The sequence below is a fragment of the Aethalodelphis obliquidens genome, unplaced genomic scaffold, assembly GCF_003676395.1.
Source record: "Aethalodelphis obliquidens isolate GAN/ISIS:26980383/991018 unplaced genomic scaffold, ASM367639v1 scaffold2, whole genome shotgun sequence".
NCBI lineage: Eukaryota > Metazoa > Chordata > Mammalia > Artiodactyla > Delphinidae > Aethalodelphis > Aethalodelphis obliquidens.
Window position 1 is genome coordinate 23735042 of NW_020837946.1, and position 20097 is coordinate 23755138.

Sequence of the window (20097 nt, forward strand, 5' to 3'; positions counted from 1 at the left end):
AACCCAATTACTAACATAACTTTTGCTTCCAATCATGATGAAGTATTAGGGACTAGATTTACCCTCCCACCTTGAACAACTAGAATACCAGACAAAATATTAGATGGCTTTTAGACATTGAACAAGAGGCACTGTAGGACTGTGATCCCTGAGAGAAGAGAACAAAGGCAGTGAGGTCTATGATTACCCCAGCTTACTTCCTAGAAGCAGTTTCCAGCCCACAGTGCAGGGACAGCAAACCCAAACAGAGCCAGGCAGTCTCACTGTGAGGAGACAGAGATCAGAGTCCAGGGAGACCTATGTGCTTAGATATGCAAGGCAGAGTATCAGATAGGAGGAAACTGCACAGAAAAAACTTAAGTTTTTCAGAGGGCCTTCTTTACTCTTTGGTTAGTGATCTCTTTACATGTATGAGGAAACTACCTGAAGCTGGGGAAAGAACACCAGAAAGCAGAAGGCCAAACAATTCCTGGAGCTCATTTAGGGCTGGGAAGAGTTCATTCTCACAAACCAGTATAGAAAGACTTTGTCATATGCAGGGCATTGAGTTAAGACCTCAGTGGTATTGCCATAGTACTGGGGCTAAGTAAGCCTTGAGATTAAAATGTTCTCTGGATCTGCCTTAAAGCATAAAAGCAAATACCAGAAGGATTGAACTGATTCCAAGTAATATAACTGCATAGCAGAACAAGTAACCCATACTTCAAAGAAATGCAACAAAATCTAGGACCCACTAATGTAAAATTCACAATAGCCAGCACCTATTAAAAAATTAACAGATATGCAGAGAAGGTGGAAAGGATTACCCACAATCAGTAGAAAAATCAGTCGGTAGAAACAGACCCGGAAATGATCAAATGGTGGAATTAGCAGATAGGGTTGATTAAACAGTTATAATAAATATGTTCCTTATGTTTAAGAATATAAAGGAAACATGAACATGATGAGAATGAAAGTGGTACTTGGAGGAAAACGTATATAATTAAGTGCTTGTATTAGGAAAGAAGAAAGGTCTCAAACCAATTAAGCTTGCTTCTAAAGAGATTATGAGAGAGGAGTAAATTAAATCTAGAGTATCTAAAGTAGGGAAATAATAATGAAAGAGAAAACAGACAAATAATAGAGAAAAACCAATGAAATCAAAGGCTGATTCTGTGAAGAGATTAATAAAATGCGTAAGCCTCTAGCCAAGATCAACCAGTACAAAGAGTGAATATTCAATTTACCAACATCAGAAATGAAAATGATACATCACTAAAACTCCTATAGCCATTGGAAATACAATATGGAAATATTATGAACAAGTTTATGTCAGTAAACTTGAAATAAACAAATTCGAGCAGATGAAATAAATTTCTTGAAACATAGAAATTATTGAAGCTCACTCAAGAAGAAATAGATATTCTTAATAACTTAATATTCTTTCCAGGAATTGAAATTATATTGGATGGGCCAAAAGGTTCGTTTGGTTTTTTCCGTAAGATGGCTCTAGTAGCACTTAGTTGTCTCTAACTTTATTTGAAACAGTTTTGTTAGATTGTATGTCACAGCTGTCATAACAGCATGCATTTAAAAAAAAGACATCAAAATTGGTCAATTTTTGTGTACCCATTTTAATATTGAAGATGGAAGAAGAAAGCAAACTTTTTGGCATATTATGCCTTATTATTTCAAGAAAGGTAAAAACACAGCTGAAACACACAAAAAGATTTGTGCAGTATATGGAGAAGGTGCTGTGACTGATCAAATGTGTCAAAAGTGGTTTGTGAAGTTTCGTGCTGGAGATTTCTCTTTGGACAATGCTCCATGGTCGAGTAGATCATTTGAAGTTGATAGCGATCAAATTGAGACATTAACTGAGAACAATCAACGTTATACCACGTGGGCAATAGCTGACATACTCAAAATATCCAAATCAAGCGTTGAAAATAATTTGCACCAGTTTGGTTATGTGAATTGCTTTGCTGGGTTCCATGTAAGTTAAGCGAAAAAAACCGTCTTGACCATATTTCCCCATGCAATTCTCTACTTAAACGTAATGAAAACATCGTTCCGTTTTTAAAACAAATTGTGATGGGCAATGAAAAGTGTATACTGTACAACAACGTGGAACGGAAGAGATCCTGAGGCAAGTGAAATGAACCACCACCACACCAAAGGCCAGTCTTCATCCAAAGAAGGTGATGTTGTATATATGGTGGGATTGGAAGGGAGTCCTCTATTATGAGCTCCTTCTGGAAAACCAAACAATTAAATTCCAACAAGTACTGCTCCCCATTAGACCAACTGAAAGTGGCACTCAATGAAAAGTGTCCAGAATTAGTCAATAGAAAACATATAATCTTCCATCAGGATAACGCAAGACCGCATGTTTCTTCAATGACCAGGCAAAAACTGTTAACAGCTTGGCTGGGAAGTTCTGATTCATCCGCCAGGCATTGCACCTTCGGATTTCCATTTATTTCGGTCTTTACAAACTTCTCTTACTGGAAAAAAATTCAGTTCCCCGGAAGACAGTAAAAGGCACCTGAAACAGTTCTTTGCTCAAAAAAATAAAAAGTTTTGGGAAGATGGAATATGAAGTTGCCTGAAAAATGGCAGAAGGTAGTGGAACAAAAGGGTGAATACGTTGTTCAATAAAGTTCTTGGTGAAATTGAAAAATGTCTTTTATTTTTATTTAAAAAACCAAAGGCACTTTTTGGCCCACCCAATATTTAAAAACATTCCCACAAAGAAAATGCCAGATGACTTCACTTTTAAACTCTGTCAAACATTTAAGGTAGAAATAATGTAAGGAGAAAATTCTTCCGGAGAATAGAAGGGGGAGTGATACTTCCAAATTAATTGTATGAGTTCAGCATTACCCTGATGCCAAAACCAAAGACATTATAACATGAGAAAACTGTATAGCAATATCCCTCCTTAACATAAATGCAAAAATCCTTAACAAAATTTTAGCAAGTAGAATCCAGAAATATATAAAAAAGGATAATATATCATGACAAAGTGGGGTTTATCAATTCTCAGCAATAGAATAGAAAGGTACTTTATCAACAGGATAAAAACCATCCTTGAAAGACTTTCAACTAACATCACACTAACAATAAATGAATGAAAGTTTACCCTTAAGAGTAGGAACAAGGCAAGAATGTCTGCTCTCTGTACTTCTTTTCTTGGGAGTCTTGTCAATGCAGTATGGCAAGGGAAAGAATACAAATTGGAAATGAATAAATAAAACTATGTTTTGTTTTAGGTGACATGATCACCCATAGCATAGAAAATAACAAGGAATTTACCAAACAACTAAAATTAATGTGTGATTTCATTAAGGTTGTAAGATGCAAAGTTAATAAAAAGAAATCAAGTTTATTTCTACGTGCTAGCAATGGACAATTGGAAACTGAAAATTAGAAAGCAATGCCATTTATTATAGCATCCAAAATATATGAAAAATAGAGATAAATTTAATGTGAAATACTTAGGTTTATGTAATTTTGTGCAAGAAATATTATAAAACACTGCCAAGAGATATTAAAGAAGACCTAAGTAAATGAAGATAGTATGATCATATTTTGAACAATTCAGTATTGTTAAGATGTTAATTCTCCTGAAATTTAGCCTATCAATTCAATACAATCCCAATCAATATCTTAGCAGGATTTTTTTATAGAAATTGACAAATTGATTGCAGATTTCTTTGGAAATACAAAACACCTAAAATAGCCAAAATAATTTTGAAAAATCAAGATTGGATGACTTACACTACCCAATTTAAAGACTAACTCTATTAGTAAGACCTACTTCTTTTAGATTTATAATAATGTTTATTGCAGATGATTTTAATTTGTATTCTTCATACATTTCAGTTTTTCCAAGTTTCTATTTATTTATCTATTTTTTACAGTAGGTCCTGTTGGTTATCTATTTTTAAATATAGCAGTGTGCACATGTCAGTCCCAAACTTTGGTTTAAGGTGATGGAAATTAAAATATTGTAATTGTGATGGTGGTTACACAACCATATACACTTCAAAATTCCTTGAATTATATACTTAAAGTGAGTGGATTTTATTTAATGTAAATTATACCTCAATAAAACTGATTTAACAAAGTAAAAATCTATATGTACTATAACTCAGATTTCAGAGGCAACAGATATTTGAGGAAGACGGTTGGAAGTGCCCATGTAAAGCTATGATCATGTGAATGAGCCCTACTTTAGCTTATCAAGTAAGGAAATTGGCAACTCTAAAATGGTTCTCTCTTCCCAACCTCTCCTTTTATCTTTTTCCCCATGAGTTCTCAAAGTAATTTTGTTCAAAAATAAATGACTTAAAGGCTTTAGCTATGTTCTGACAACATATTCCAGTTGGCTTTTAACGTGGTGTTGTGGGAAGTGGGAAAGATAGACTCCCACAATCAACACCCGGGCAAACCATTTATCTTTTGCTAGTGGAAAGGATTAATTTCCATGCTGTTCTTTCTTATGTGAAATAACACTGTATAGCCCTCTTAAAAGACTGCAACAGCACAACCAGCAATGTAAGAGAAATTGGTCAATGTAACTTTTTCCACTTGAATTTTGTTTTTACACCTTTACTGGAGTATAATTGCTTTACAATGGTGTTAGTTTCTGCTTTATAACAAAAGTGAATCAGCTTTGTTGTGAATATGAATCAGATATGTCCCCATATCTCCTCCCTCTTGCATCTCCCTCCCACCCTCCCTATCCCACCCCTCTAGTGGTCACAAAGCACCAAGCTGATCTCCCTCTGCTATGCAGCTGCTTCCCACTAGCTATCTATTTTACATTTGGTAGTGTATATATGTGCATGCCACTCTCTCACTTCATCCCAGCTTACCCTTCCTCCTCCCTGTCTCCTCAAGTCCATTCTCTACGTCTGTGTGTTTATTCCTGTCCTGACCCTATGTTCTTCAGAACCTTTTTTTTTTTTTGGTTCCATATATATGTGTTAGCTTACGGTATTTGTTTTTCTCTTTCTGACTTACTTCACTCTGTATGACAGACTGTAGGTCCAACCACCTCACTACAAATAAATCAATTTCCTTTCTTTTTATGGATAAGTAATATTCCATTGTGAATATGTGCCACATCTTCTTTATGCATTCATCTGTCAGTGGACACTTATAGGTTGCTTCCATATGCTGGCTATTGTAAATAGAGCTGCAATGAACATTGTGGTATATGAATTATGGTTTTCTCAGGGTATATGCCCAGTAGTGGGATGGCTGGGTCATATGGTAGTTCTATTTTTAGTCTTTTAAGGAACCTCCATACTGTTCTCCATAGTGGCTGTATCACTTTACATTCCCACAGCAGTGCAAGAGAGTTCCCTTTTCTCCACATCCTCTCCAGCATTTATTGTTTGTAGATTTTTTGATGATGGCCACTCTGACTGGTGTGAGGTCATACCTCATTGTAGTTTTGATTTGCATTTCTCTAATGATTACTGATATTGAGCATCCTTTCATGTGTTTATTGGCAATTTGTATATCGTCTTTGGAGAAATGTCTATTTAGGTTTTCTGCCCATTTTTGGATTGGGTTGTTTGTTTTTTTCTGATACTGAGCTGTATGAGCTGCTTGTATATTTTGGAGATTGGTCCTTTATCAGTTGCTTCTTTTGCAAATATTCTCTCCCATTCTGAGGGCTGTCTTTTCATCTTGTTACGGTTTCCTTTGCTTGCAAAAGCTTTTAAGTTTCATTAGGTCCCATTTGTTTATTTTTGATTTTATTTCCATTTCTCTAGGAGGTGGATCAAAAGGGAACTTGCTGTGATTTATGTCACAGAGTGTTCTGCCTATGCTTTCCTCTAAGAGTCATATAGTGTCGGCCCTTACATTTAGGTCTTTAAACCATTTGGGGTTTATTTTTGCGTATGGTGTTAGGGAGTGTTCTAATTTCATTCTTTTACATGTAGCTGTCCAGTTTTCCCAGCACCACTTAATAAAGAAGCTGTCTTTTCCCCATTGTATATTCTTGCCTCCTTTATCAAAAATAAGGTGACCATAAGTGCGTCGCTTTATCTCTGGGCTTCCTACCCTGTTCCATTGATCTACATTTCTGGTTTTGTGCCAGTACCATACTGTCTTGATCACTGTAGCTTTGTAGTATAGTCTGAAGTCAGGGAGCCTGATTCCTCCAGCTCCGTTTTTCTTCCTCAAGACTGCTTTGGCTATTCGGGTTCTTCTGTGTTTCCATGCAGATTGTGAAATTTTTTGTTCTAGTTCTGTGAAAAATGCCAGTGGTAGTTTGATAGGGATTGCATTGAATCTGTAGATTGCTTTGCGTAGTAGAGTCATTTTCGCAATGTTGATTCTTCCAATCCAAGAACATGGTATATCTCTCCATCTGTTTGTATAATCTTTAATTTCTTTTATCAGTGTCTTATAGTTTTCTGCATGCAGGTCTTTTAGTCTCCTTAGGTAGGCATATTCCGAGGTATTTTATTCTTTTTGTTGCAATGGAAAATGGGAATGTTTCCTTAATTTCTCTTTCAGATTTTTCATCATTAGTGTGCAGGAATGCAAGAGATTTCTGTGCATAAATTTTCTATCCTGCTACTTCACCAAATTCATCAATTACCTCTAGTAGTTTTCTGGTAGCATATTTAGGATTCTCTATGTATAGTATCATATCATCTGCAAACAGTGACAGCTTTACTTCTTTTCCGATTTGGATTCCTTTTGTTTCTTTTTCTTCTCTGATTGCTGTGGCTAAAACTTCCAAAATTATGTTGAATAATAGTGGTGAGAGGGGACATCCTTGTCTTGTTCCTGATCTTAGAGGAAATGTTTTCAGTTTTTCACCATTGAGAACGATGTTAGCTGTGGATTGGTCATATATGTCCTTTATTATGTTGAGGTAAGTTCCCTCTATGCCTACTTTCTGGAGGGTTTTATCATAAATGAGTGTTGAATTTTGTCAAAAGCTTTTTCTGCATCTATTGAGATAGTCATATGGTTTTTCTCCTTCAATTTTTTAATATGGCTTATCACATTGATTGATTTGCATATATTGAAGAATCCTTGCATTCCTGGGATAAACCCCACTTGATCATGGTGTATGATCCTTTAATGTGCTGTTGGATTCTGTTTGCTAGTATTTTGTTGAGGATTTTTGCATGTATGTTCATCAGTGATATCGTTCTGTAGTTTTCTTTTTTTGTGACATCTTTGTCTGCTTTTGGTATCAGGGTGATGGTGGCCTCATTGAATGAGTTTGGGAGTGTCCCTCCCTCTGCTATACTCTGGAAGAGTTTGAGAATGATAGGTGTTAGCTCTTCTCTAAATGTTAGAATTCACCTATGAATCCATCTGGTCCTGGGCTTTTGTTTGTTGGAAGATTTTTGATCACAGTCTCAATTTCAGTGCTTATGATTGGTCTGTGTATATTTTCTATTTCCTCCTGGTCCAGTCTAGGAAGGTTGGGCTTTTCTAAGAATGTGTCCATTTCTTCCAGGTTGTCCATTTTATTGGCATACAGTTGCTTGTAGTAACCTCTCATGATCCTTTGGATTTCTGCAGTGTCAGTTGTTACTTCTCCTTTTTCATTTCTAACTGCATTGATTTGCGTCTTCTCCCATTTTTTTCTTGATGAGTCTGGCTAATGGTTTATCAATTTTGTTTATCTTCTCAAAGAAACAGCTTATAGTTTTATTGATCTATCATTTCCTTCATTTCTTTTTCATTTATTTCTGATCTGATCTTTATGATTTCTTTCCTTCTGCTAACTTTGGGGTTTTTTTGTTCTTCTTTATCTAATTGCTTTAGTTGTAAGGTCAGGTTGTTTATTTGAGATGTTCCTTGTTTCTTGAGGTAGGATCGTAGTGCTATAAACTTCCCTCTTAGAACTGCTTTTGCAGCATACCATAGGTTTTGGGTCATCGTGTTTTCATTGTCATTTGTTTCTTGGTGTTTTTTGATTTCCTCTTTGATTTTTTCAGTGATCTCTTGGTTATTAAGTAGTGTATTATTTAGCCTCCATGTGTTTGTATTTTTTACAGATTTTTTCCTGTAATTGATATCTAGTCTCATAGCATTGTGGTCAGAAAAGATACTTGATATGATTTCAATTTTCTTAAATTTACCAAGGCTTGATTTGTGACCCAAGATATGATCTATCCTAGAGTATGTTCCATGAGCACTTGAGAAGAAAGCATATTCTGCTGTTTTTGCGTGGAATGTCCTATAAATATCAATTAAGTCCATCTTGTTTAATGTGTCATTTAAAGCTTGTGTTTCCTTATTTATTTTCATTTTGGATGATCTGTCCATTGGTGAAAGTGGAGTGTTAAAGTCCCCTACTATGATTGTGTTACTGTCAATTTCCCCTTTTATGGCTATTAGCATTTGCCTTATGTATTGAGGTGCTTCTATGTTGGGTGCATAAATATTTACAATTGTTATATCTTCTTCTTGGATTGATCATTATGTAGTGTCCTTCTTTGTCTCTTGTAATAGTCTTTATTTTAAAGTCTGTTTTGTCTGATATGAGAATTGCTACTCCAGCTTTCTTTTGCTTTCCATTTTCATGGAATATCTTTTTACATTCCCTCACTTTCAGTCTGTATGTGTCCCTAAGTCTGAAGTGGGTCTCTTGTAGACAGCATATATACAGGTCTTGTTTTTGTATCCATTCAGCCAGTCTATATCTTTTGGTGGGAGCATTTAATCCATTTACATTTAAGGTAGTTATTAATATGTGTGTTTCTGTTACCTTTTTCTTAATTGCTTTGGGTTTGTTACTGTAGGTCTTTTCTTTCTCTTGTGTTTCCTGCCTAGAGAAGTTCCTTTAGCATTTGTTGTAACGCTGGTTTGATGGTGCTGAATTCTCTTACTTTTTGCTTCTCTGTAAAGGTTTCAATTTTTCCATTGAATCTGAATGAGATCCTTGCTGGGTAGAGTAAGCTTGTTTGTAGGTTTTTCCCTTTCATCACTTTACATATGTCCTGCCACTCCCTTCTGGCTTGCAGAGTTTCTGCTGAATGATCAGCTGTTAACCTTATGGGGACTCCCTTGCATGTTATTTGTTTTTTTACTCTTGCTGCTTTTAGTATTTTTTTTTTGTATTTAATTTTTGATAGTTTGATTAATATGTGTCTTGGTGTGTTTCTCCTTGGATTTATCCTGTATGGGAAACTCTGCACTTCCTGGACTTGATTTGCTATTTCCTTTCCCATATTAGGGAAGTTTTCAACTATAATCTCTTCAAATATTTTCTCAGTCCCTTTCTTTTTCTCTTTTTCTGGGACCCCTATAATTTGAATGTTGGTGCGTTTAATGTTATCCCAGAGGTCTCTGAGACTGTCCTCAATTCTTTTCATTCTTTTTTCTTTATCTGCTCTGCAGTAGTTATTTCCACTACTTTATCTTCCAGGTCACTTATCCTTTCTTCTGCCTCATTTATTCTGCTATTGATTCCTTCTGGAGAATTTTTAATTTCACTTATTGTGTTGTTCATCATTGTTTGTTTGCTCTTTAGTTCTTCTAGTTCCTTGTTAAACGCTTCTTGTATTTTCTCCATTCTATTTCCTAGATTTTGGATCATCTTTACTATCATTACTCTGAAGTCTTTTTCAGGCAGACTTCCTATTTCTGCTTCATTTGTTTGGTCTGGTGTGTTTTTACCTTGCTCCTTCATCTGCTGTGTGTTTTTCTGTCTTCTCATTTTGCTTAACTTACTGTGTTTGGGGTCTCCTTTTCGTAGGCTGCAGGTTCGTAGTTCCCGTTGTTTTTGATGTCTGCCCCCCGTGGCTAAGGTTGGTTCAGTGGGTTGTGTAGGCTTCCTGGTGGAGGGGACTAGTGCCTGTGTTCTGGTGGATGAGGCTGGATCTTGTCTTTCTGGTGCGGCCCAAATTTTTAATGAAACAAACATGAACCCATGCGTTTCATGAAAATGTGGCTCCTTTCTTGACCATATAATTCAAGTAATGTGGGGCTCAAGTTTGCACTGTCAGTAGATTAGGAAGTAAACGGGTCCATTAACATTATTCCTTTTCTTCCAGTTGTAACACACAATTCCAGGGTAAAATAGTAACTTCCGGCTACGTGAGGCCTCTTTGGGGTAATGGCAGATTGTTAAAGTCTTCTCTCCCCTCCTGTTCTCCCAGATGGTGATGCTGTGTGTGGCATCTCACACACTATGTCCAGGCTTGGGTCCTTATCCTCGGGAACCTACTGTGGACATGTTGGGCTCACCCAGCATTTGGACCCCACTGGGGTCTCCCAGGAGCAAGGGGTAACTTCTAGGGTTTCTCCTAACCAGTCGGGATGGCCCCAAACTGACTCTGATCCACCTGAATTTTAAAATCCAGACACACAGGTCAGTTTGAAATAGAATTGATGTAAAGTTTAAAGTGGATCACTGTCCTCAAAAGATGTTATCAATGTACAGGAGTAAACTCCCATACCAAAATAAATATTTTAAAAAATTTTTTACCAATAATAAATGATACTTCATCCATAGGCTTTTCAGATTTTCATCCCAACATTTCTTGTAAAAGAAAATTAATTTTAACTCCTTCAGTAATATAACTAAGATCATTATGGTGGAGTTAAGAAAAGTATTCTTCACTTTGATAAGAAATTTTAACTCAATACCAGACTTAGAGAACATGATGATTTATGAGCTTCTATAGACCATTGCTTTTCAACTTCAGTACATAAGCAACTACCTGGCAGGCTTGTTAAACATGGGGAGATCAGAGTACCTCTCAGAAATTCTAGGCCCTAGCATGGTGCCCAAGAATCTGCATTTTAAGAGCACTCCAGGTAATTCTAACATAGGAGGCATGCAGCTCATATTTTGAGAACCACTGCAGATGGTTACACTAAAACATATTTGAATATAGGTAGGAATGTTGTATTATAACAGACAAATACATAGCAGATTAGAGTAAAATAGAGGAAATATTTAGTTTTACATTTCCACAAATTCCCCTTGTCTTACAAATATGTGATTCCTTTTTTGGTGGCTAATCTTTACTAACATGTCATGCTCCTGTTTATCTAAATACAGAGTTATGGCACACCCTTCCAGAGCCATAGCATACCAGCATTAAAAGTGATGCTGTCTGTTGCTGTCTAAACATGATGAAATGAAAAGCTACATCTGTCTCTACTCTTTAAAACTACACTAAAATCACAGTAGACGTTTATAGAAGTATAAACGCATTAAGATCAAAGACAATGGGAAAGGACAGAATAGCAGCAAGAGGAAGATGGAAAGAAGATAGAGGGAGGGGTGGTAATAGACTTCCCAAAACAGAAGACTCGGGAACTTATAGTGATTATAGAAGGGAATAAAGGATGAGTAGCAAAGCCATTTGGCCCTAGAGAATCCTGAAAAGTCTCTGGACTTGGAAGAAACATGACTGTTGATGGTAGGGATGAAATTCTGGATTGAATATAAAAGGATTTCAAAATCTGAATACAAAACAGGCCACAGAACCACTCTCACTACAGCCAACCAACTACAGGAAAATAACATTTATTCTCTGGTGATACTGAATTGGAAAGGTTCTAGCTTAGAGACTCCAGGAAAAGTAGAGAGTAGGGGGAAAACAAAGGACTTAAAGCAGGGACAGTATATAAAAGACTACAGTTGAACATTTAGATTTCTGGCCCCGTATCTTGCCTTACTTCCGGAATACTAATATCTAGCTTCATATCCCCCCATACCCCCAGGGCTGGAAATTGGAGGTATATTTTCTAAGGGAATTGAGAGGTCCTAGAGAAAAGACATATATATTTATATTTGGGGGTCTGACAATGAAAAGGTTGCTTCATTACCTGGTCACTCTGCAGTAGTTCACCAGTAGTTCACAAACCTCACCTGTGTTTCCTGAACTTCCAATTAGCTTTTTAGTGCCTTACTATTAAATATAAATGGACAATAAATATTCAGGCACCAGGCATTTAAGGAAAGCCTCCAATACAGACACCAATATAAAAAAGAAAAAAAGCCAGAGAAGACAATATAAAAAGAACTTTTTTAAAAAGAAAAAATTATGCCCAGATAAATGTTATTGTACCTATGAAAAAACAGAATACTATTTTTAAGAAAAAGGAAAGAGGTCAGAGAAATTTATATTCACCAGAAAATATTTCACAGAAAGATTCAAAGAAAAAGGTGAGGAATTTTTCTATAAGTAAACAGGGTAAAAGGATAATTAATATGAGGGAAAAAAATTTCAAGACTCAATCTGGAAGGTCTAACATCAAACTAATAGAAATTCCAAAAAGAGAGGACAGAGAAATAGATTATGTTTAGATGCGCATGGGGTGAGGGGAAGACTATTTCATTAAGTGCCCTTTAGGGCTATTTGATTTTTTCCTTTTCAAGTATGGGCATAGTAACTATGGTAAAAAGAAAAATAATTATTAAAGTAAATAAGAAAAGAACTAAGAATGCTAAGGCAAACTAAATCAGCATATCATAATTTTAGAATTCAGGAAAAAATTGTTACCTAACAGCAGCAACAAAACTATTATTTTATATCATGGGGAAATTTCAAGATATATTGTTCAGTAAAATAAGCAGATTATAAAATACAGCATATAAAATGGCCCAGTTTCATAACAAAATAGATCTTTGCATGTATAGAAAAAATACATGAGATAAAAATGTTAAAGGTACTTATCTCTAAATGATATAATTATAAATAATTTTTGGTGAATTAAAAAATTTTCTATATGGATGCATTGCTTTTAAAGTTTGTAAAAGATTCAGGGAAAACCAGTGAAAGGAAAATATTTAAAGAGTTAGGAAATGATGTCATTCATGAAAACACCACTTATTAGTTCTTGCTGTGAACAAATCACCATGCTAAACTCTTTGGAGGTTACAAAGATATATAAGACATTATTTCAGTCTCTCAAGAAGCTCATAATCTAACACGGGAGATCAAAATGAATGTATACATACAGTTGATTCTTGAACAACACAGGGGTTAGGGGCACCAACACCCCCTCCCTTGCAGTGGAAAATCCACATATAACTTCACAGTCAGCCCTCCACATCCACGGTTCCACATTAGTGGATTCACCCAACTGCAGATCATGCAGTACTGTAGTGTGTATTTGTCGAAAAATATTCACATTATAAGTGGATCCGTGCAGTACAAACCCAAGTTGTTCATGGGTCAGATGTAATCACAAATAACTCAAGAGACAGAATGTTACAAGTTTCCTAAGTGTGAGGACCAATACAGTTACAGTTCTTTAGTAGGAAAGATCGCTTTTGGATGGAACATGGTTAGGGAGATTGGAAGGATGCGTAGGATTTCAAGGGGCAGAAATTGTGTGAAGCCATTCCAGAAAGAACTAAGACTCAGAAGTGTAAAAGCGGAAGGTAATCCTGGCTGAATCCTGCGGTAGAAGATGGGATGTATCCCTTGGGACCAGACAGTGTAGGATGCTGAATGCCAAGTACAGGGATTTGGACTTTGTTCAGTAGAAGTGAAAAGTCATTGAAGGTTGTTGAGGAGAGGAGTAAAATAATTACACAAGGGAAGAGAACACCTGGTTTGAAGTATACTAAGCTTGCCCAGGTTCATGGTAATGAACATTTGAACTAGGAAATTGGTTCTGGGAGTGAGAAGGAGGGATAAACTTGAGCAGTTATTTGGATGTGAGAAATGAGGTAGGAGGCAACAATAGTGGTTGCCTTATCACGAGTCTAGTTTATTAAAACAGTGGTAACGCACAAAAGAGCAGTCAGAATAAAGAAGTAGTTTTGTAGAGGAAGATAGTTTTGGATATGTTGAATTTTAGATTTTAGATTTCAGAGGAATATGCATAACGCAATACTCCAAAGGCATTTGGAAGTATGAGGTTGAAGTACAGTCATTCAGCAAATACATATTGAGTACCTCCTATGTTTAATAACTACAGTAAGCACTATCAATTCCAAATTGAATAAAACATGACCTCTGTCCTCATGACAGAGCTCGTTGTTTAGGACGAGGGAAACAGAGATCAGATGGGTAATTACAATGCAGTTATCATAAGTAATGCATCAACAGAATATGGACAGAGTGCTGTGAGAGCACAGAGGGGGGAAACTGTGTCCTTGGGTTCACCATGATCACTTTTTAAATGTTTGTGACAAATAGGAGCTTCCAAACATGGGAAATTATTCCAGGCATGATTTGGACATTTCATAGAAATGAGGGCTTAATCTAGAGGGAAAAGGGGGAGACTACTGTACTGAGAGCAAAACCTGGAGGTACATATATATTTACCAGGTAGGAAAAGATTGAGAAGCCAGGGAGTGAGGATGCAGAATCTGATCCCAGAAGCTAAAACAGGAGATTCAAGACTCCTGAAAGTTTGATAGAGGCAAGGAATTAGGAACATTTTGGACTGATTAAAGTCTACCGGATTTAGCACTTCAGAGACTATCGATGACTTTTTTTAATTTTTTTTTTTTAACCCTCAATATAGAACTTTATTAGGGGAAGGGCGATAGAAGGTCCCTGTGTTGAAGGTACTACATCATGGAGACCCGGAGCCTGGAGAAGATGGCACTGGGGAGTTAAGGGAGCTTTGAGGAGGGGTAGCAGAATGAAGGTGTTTCAGATAGTGAGACTGTAAATAATAACATTTGTAAAAAGAAAAGTAGCAAAAGACTGGTCCTTTTCTGTGAATATATATACATATGTTATACATATTAACTCATATAGTTGATACCTATTATACAGTTAAACTCATCATATATAGGGAGTAAATATAAACAATATTTTCATGACCTTGATTTTTAGGAAAAATAGATGTCCATTAAAATTATTGTGGTAATCATTTCATGATGTATGTAAGTCAAATCATTCTACTGTACCCTTTAAACTTATACAGTGCTTATGTCAATTATATCTCAATAAAACTGGAGGAAGAAAAAAAGAAATATCAAAGAACTGACAGGAAATGGTCTTGTAGGGGTAGTAGAGCCATTGGATTTGGAAGGGACTGTTGATGATGCTTGAAAATAATTTTCCAAAGAGTAGCAAGGGCATGATCTAGAATTCGAAGGAGCTAAGAACTTGAGAGTAAATAGAAAGAGATGACGGCAGTTCCCAGAAACACTGTCTCTCCTCCACCCTCCCCCACATCCCCATTATCTGACGAACTTCTACTTTTTCTTCAGTTATCAGCCTAAATGTTCATACCTCAGGTAGACCTTCCTGTCCAACCTTCTCACACTAAATTGGGGTCCCCATGTTATACTAGCTTACCATTCTTTAGCTCTGTAGAATTTACAATTTGTAATGTATTGCTTGTATATTTGTTAAATGTCTGTCTTCCTCAACAGACTGTTGGTTGCATGAGGATAGGCACCATGAGAATTTGCTCTCCACTTTACATTCCAGCCTTGTCCCAGTGTTGGTACCTAGTAGGCTTTCAATAAAGATGTATTAAATGAGACATGTAGAAGGGTAAGGTGGAACACTTCCAGAGCAAATTTCTTGGACATAGAATAGTTATGAGATGTCAGAGTCCAGCATGTCACCCAGTATGTGGATTCCTGGAATAGAATACAGATGAAGATTTGGGGAAATTGAGGTTATACTTCTAGAGCAATTTACTCCAATATCTGTTATACTCACAGAGAACAAGGATGGGATGAAGAGAGGAAGAGTGACATTTTAAACAAATAGATGACAAAATGGGAGAGGCTGAAGTAAAGCAGATGGGGTTGAATTCTAAAATGAGGGGAGTAGAAAGTATCCTGTCTTTTCTTCCTTATCTGGGGAGTTGGGAGTTTATAGAGCGTTGTGAGCCAAGGGAAGTGGACAAGAACTATATTTTAATTAAGTTAAAAAGGTGTCAATTGCTTAGAGAAATAAGGGGAAGAAGTATAGGAGGATATTATGTTCACAGTAAAACATAGGTATCACAGGACACAGTGCAACAGGACTTAAGGGGAAGACAGAGATGATGGAACTAGTTTATAGTGGGCTGTTAACTACAATGTATATGCTTAACAAGTATTAGTTGCTTAATAGACTTGTTGAGAGAAAATTCATAAAAGGCTTTTTGTCATATGTAGCCCCATATCTTGGAATGCAATTATATATAAATATATTTATACTATTTACATTAATATTTTTGACTAAAAGAATATTTTCTTGTATTTTTTATGCTCTCACACAATGCTGTAAGAGTCTTCACAATATAAAAAGCTACCTAGTTTTTACTTCCCAGAAATTCTTGGTTCTGAAAAATAGAAGTTACTTTGCCTCGTATTTTTAGAAATGACTGATCCTGCCTTAGATAGCTTTTGTTTTTTAAGACGGTTTATAAAAAAATTGCGATTATCAAATAACTGATTTGAATTTATATGCACCTCAAATACAATCTAAAGGTTTGTTTGGTTTTTTTAATCAATGTAGTGAAATCTTTATGCAGGTGTGAATACCTTGTCTTGTTAAAGTATTTCAATTTCATTTATGACCATTATCCTAGCATGGGTTTGTAAGGGACCTGGAGTTGAGGATGCTATCTTTGACCATGAAAAAGAGTTGTCTATTTGTCCTCTAGGCAAAACAAAATGATTCCTAAGGGAGTCAAATGAGAGCAGCTGACCTGATTCACAATGTGCTTAACTGAGGGCTTTGGCAACAGACCACCTGATGCTTTATGGTTTTCTGTATCCGTTCAACACCAAGAATCAAAGTGCTCTGTGATACCCTTGTGAATAGTCTTACATTAAAACACACCTCTTTCCCTAAATGTGTTTTTTTTCTTCTTAATTTTTGAAAGTTTTTTTTTTTAATGTATTTTACCAGGTATAATGAGATATGGCTATTAGAAAATAATTCATTTCCTGAATGTGAAATATGTAATTAAGTATCACTATCGTTGTATAACTAAATATGTTAGGGCTTTGGTGATTATCGTTAATAATCCTGACTCAAAGCACCTAGTAGGTTAATAATTCTTGGTAATATAAGAACAGTGCTGACTGATGTAGGAGAATAGGCTGATCTGCCGCAAAGTTTTGCATGTGTGAATAGTTCTTACCAAGGTGGAAAGAAAAGAGAAACTCTCTGCCTTTATCTGTGCTTTTTCTCATCACCTGAATTCTTTCTAGTCTTCTTGGTACCCATGAATAATCTTTTCATTAGACAATGACATTTCAAGTTGTTGGATTTTAGTTTCCTTCAGTAAAATTCTCTATTCTCAGCCCCCTCCCAATAAATAAAAATAATTCTCATCATGTATCTAGGACACTCCTGATTTGTCTTTTGAGTGAGTCAGAGCTGAGAGAACTGTGTAAGAGTAAATGTTAGTGTTAAGAGTCAGATAATTTGAAGATCAATCATCAGCCTCTCATGATCTAGGGTACAGTCAGAGCATGATTTGATTCATTATTTCCCCTATCACCAAAGGTACGATCTGCCTTTTCTTGCTGTCTTTTAATCTTGGTAGAAGTTTATTATCTTTAATTGTCTCAACTGGAGTGTGGTGGAGGAAGAGATTTAAGTCTGAAAAGCATATAAATGCTTCCTCCAGACTATCAAAAGTTAGCTGGTAATTTTGCTTTGGATGAGACTTCACAGCACACTAACCTTGAGTTCTCTTCACAGTGGGTAAACCTCACAAGTGCAACTACTGTGGACGAAGCTACAAGCAGCGCAGTTCACTGGAGGAGCACAAGGAACGCTGCCACAACTATCTCCAGAATGTCAGCATGGAGGCTGCCGGGCAGGTCATGAGTCACCATGGTGGGTAGCGATGGCATTCACCATTTTCATTCTCCCCTACTGTTTTTGTCATTTGTTATGGGTTAAATAGTTCTCTCTACCCTTCAGCATGAAGGTAACATTATAGTCTATTTTAGAGCAATTTCAGGTCACACTCACTTTGTATGGGATTATCTTAAGTACTTTAAATGAGTTGAGCTTTGGGACACTTTGCAAACAAGCTGTACTGAGTTTTTGTGATACACCCAAATTATTCCTGATAGCGTTTGTTTGAATTGCCATCATAATGGCGCCTGGCCTTGAATACACCAAAGTAAGGTACTCTTTACTCTTCTTTTACATTGGCTGCACCAAAGAGTTTGAGATGGCTTCGCATAAGTCTATAGGTTTTCTAAAAGAAGTAATCGTTCATTTGTGTATTTTCATTTCTCTTAGGTAAGTGATCAGTGATATAATTGAAAATGTCTCCAATCTGTCTTGTGATTTATCTTGGAAGTTACTGATTTAGCTTTCTACAAGTATGGGGAACAATCTAGACCAAAATTAGGTGCCACTTCCCTCCACAAAAATAAAAACCCAAACAAAACATCCTGATCTCCTACAATAGCGGGTAGGAAAGCAGTCCCTAAGGTTTATCAATTAGTAATTATCTATAACTAAAAAGTTAATGTTAGTAAATCATCCTTTTTAAGGAGAGTTATGAATTTTAATTCTTTAGATTTGGGGCATCTCTTTGGTCCTACTATATTTTTATACTGATTGATTTTATTATTCATACAAATATATACAGAAATGTTAACTTACTGATACATTTATAGTTTTCATTTAAAAAAGATTTGCCCAGTATTAAATAGTACCGTTGGGAAATCCTGTAGTCACTTTTAAAATATAAGTATTGGTTTTGTATTTATAGGCAGCTCAAGAATTATCTGTGAGGTTTTTGTTTGTTTTATATAGTATGTACTGTGGAACTATGTTTATTGGACAGCTAATGATTACTTGTTGTTGAACTGGGAATCTTTTATTTTGTTATCCTGAATAATTGAAGCATTTCTTTGTATTGAGGATAGGTCATATAATCTAAAGAATCAGATTTAATTCTATCATTGTTGTGAGTTGAGTCTATTTGTTTTTATATTATTATTATCAACCAACATTTTAAAAACCCTGTCCATGTTTTAAGTCTTTGTAAATTTGGTACTGCAAGCTTGCATTGCTGGGGCCTATGACAGTAGTATAGGATCCAGAGCATCGAGGTTAAAATGGTGGACCTAGGAGTCCAACAACTCTGCTCCAGATATGTGATGTCTGAGTTTGTCACTCATAGGCTTGGTGTGAATTAAAAGTGATCGGATGTACAAAAAAAAAAAAAAAAAAAAAAGTTCTTTTTACTATTTCAGGGCATTAAATATTAAGAAATAATAAATATTGCATCCCCTATAAAGTTATGTTACTTACCAGTGTTAACTTAGGCATTTAAGGTTTCATTTACTTACTGAGCACATTGTTTCTGTTCAAATTGCTGCTTTTAGAGGTGGCTTGAGGCAGGGTAGCTGATGGAGGCATGGGGCATGCCAGAGTTTTCCAAAGACACCGTATGGCACTACTACTAGTTTTTCTGTATAATATTCTCTCATTGCAATTTTGACATTTGACTGGATTATTAGTTTTATTAACTAATTTTTCCATTCACAGTTATTTATGAAACTGTGTTGCAAACACATGTGAATACGAAAAATAGAATCTCTCCTAAAAGACCTTATGTTGTTATAGTGAGGTAAGGCATACATAAATAATTATAGTCAACATGTAACTATCTGTTGAGAGATTAATCAGCTGTAGAATAAGTGGTGCCAAAAAGTTTCAACAGGTGTATTTTGGGGTAAAAAGACTTCTAAACAACTACAGCCTCAGCATCAACCCCCATTCCCCAGATCGCTTAGCCATTGACAGGCGAAGGTCTTTACAGATGGCTCTGAAACTGGAAGTGAGGAAAGTGGGAAAGACACTCAGGTACTGGGTAGAGCAGGGGACAAAGCCAAGATGGAGTGTGTGCGTGCACAGGAGGGGGCAGGTAGGTTTTGATATCATTTATAGACCCAAATATTTGTTCTTCAATAATGGATGGAGTTTTAACCACATAAGTTTATATTACTACTATTTCATGCTGTACTTTTTCTAGGTGTGGTGTTAATAATAAATTGAGATTATCCTTAATCTCTGCTTCCTTTTGTTAACATGCTTAATAGAGAATTGACCCTATGAGGTAGGAGTCGATAAATGCCATAAGAGAGACAATATGGATAAAATGCTACTACAGTTCATCATTAACCTTGTCTCACATACATGGCTTGGCATGTGACTCGTTTTT

The 20097-nt window shown here is 36.0% G+C and overlaps 1 protein-coding gene across 8 annotated transcripts in view; it reads left to right on the forward strand.

Moving 5' to 3' along the window:
• The window catches only part of IKZF2 (IKAROS family zinc finger 2), a 178456-nt gene that overhangs the window by 138151 nt on the left and 20208 nt on the right, over positions 1 to 20097 (forward strand). For all 8 annotated transcript variants that reach the window (XM_027122225.1, XM_027122234.1, XM_027122242.1 and 5 more), the window contains one exon: positions 17610 to 17747. In XM_027122225.1, coding sequence (XP_026978026.1) covers positions 17610 to 17747 — 138 coding nt within the window. The remainder of the gene's footprint in view (positions 1 to 17609; positions 17748 to 20097) is intronic.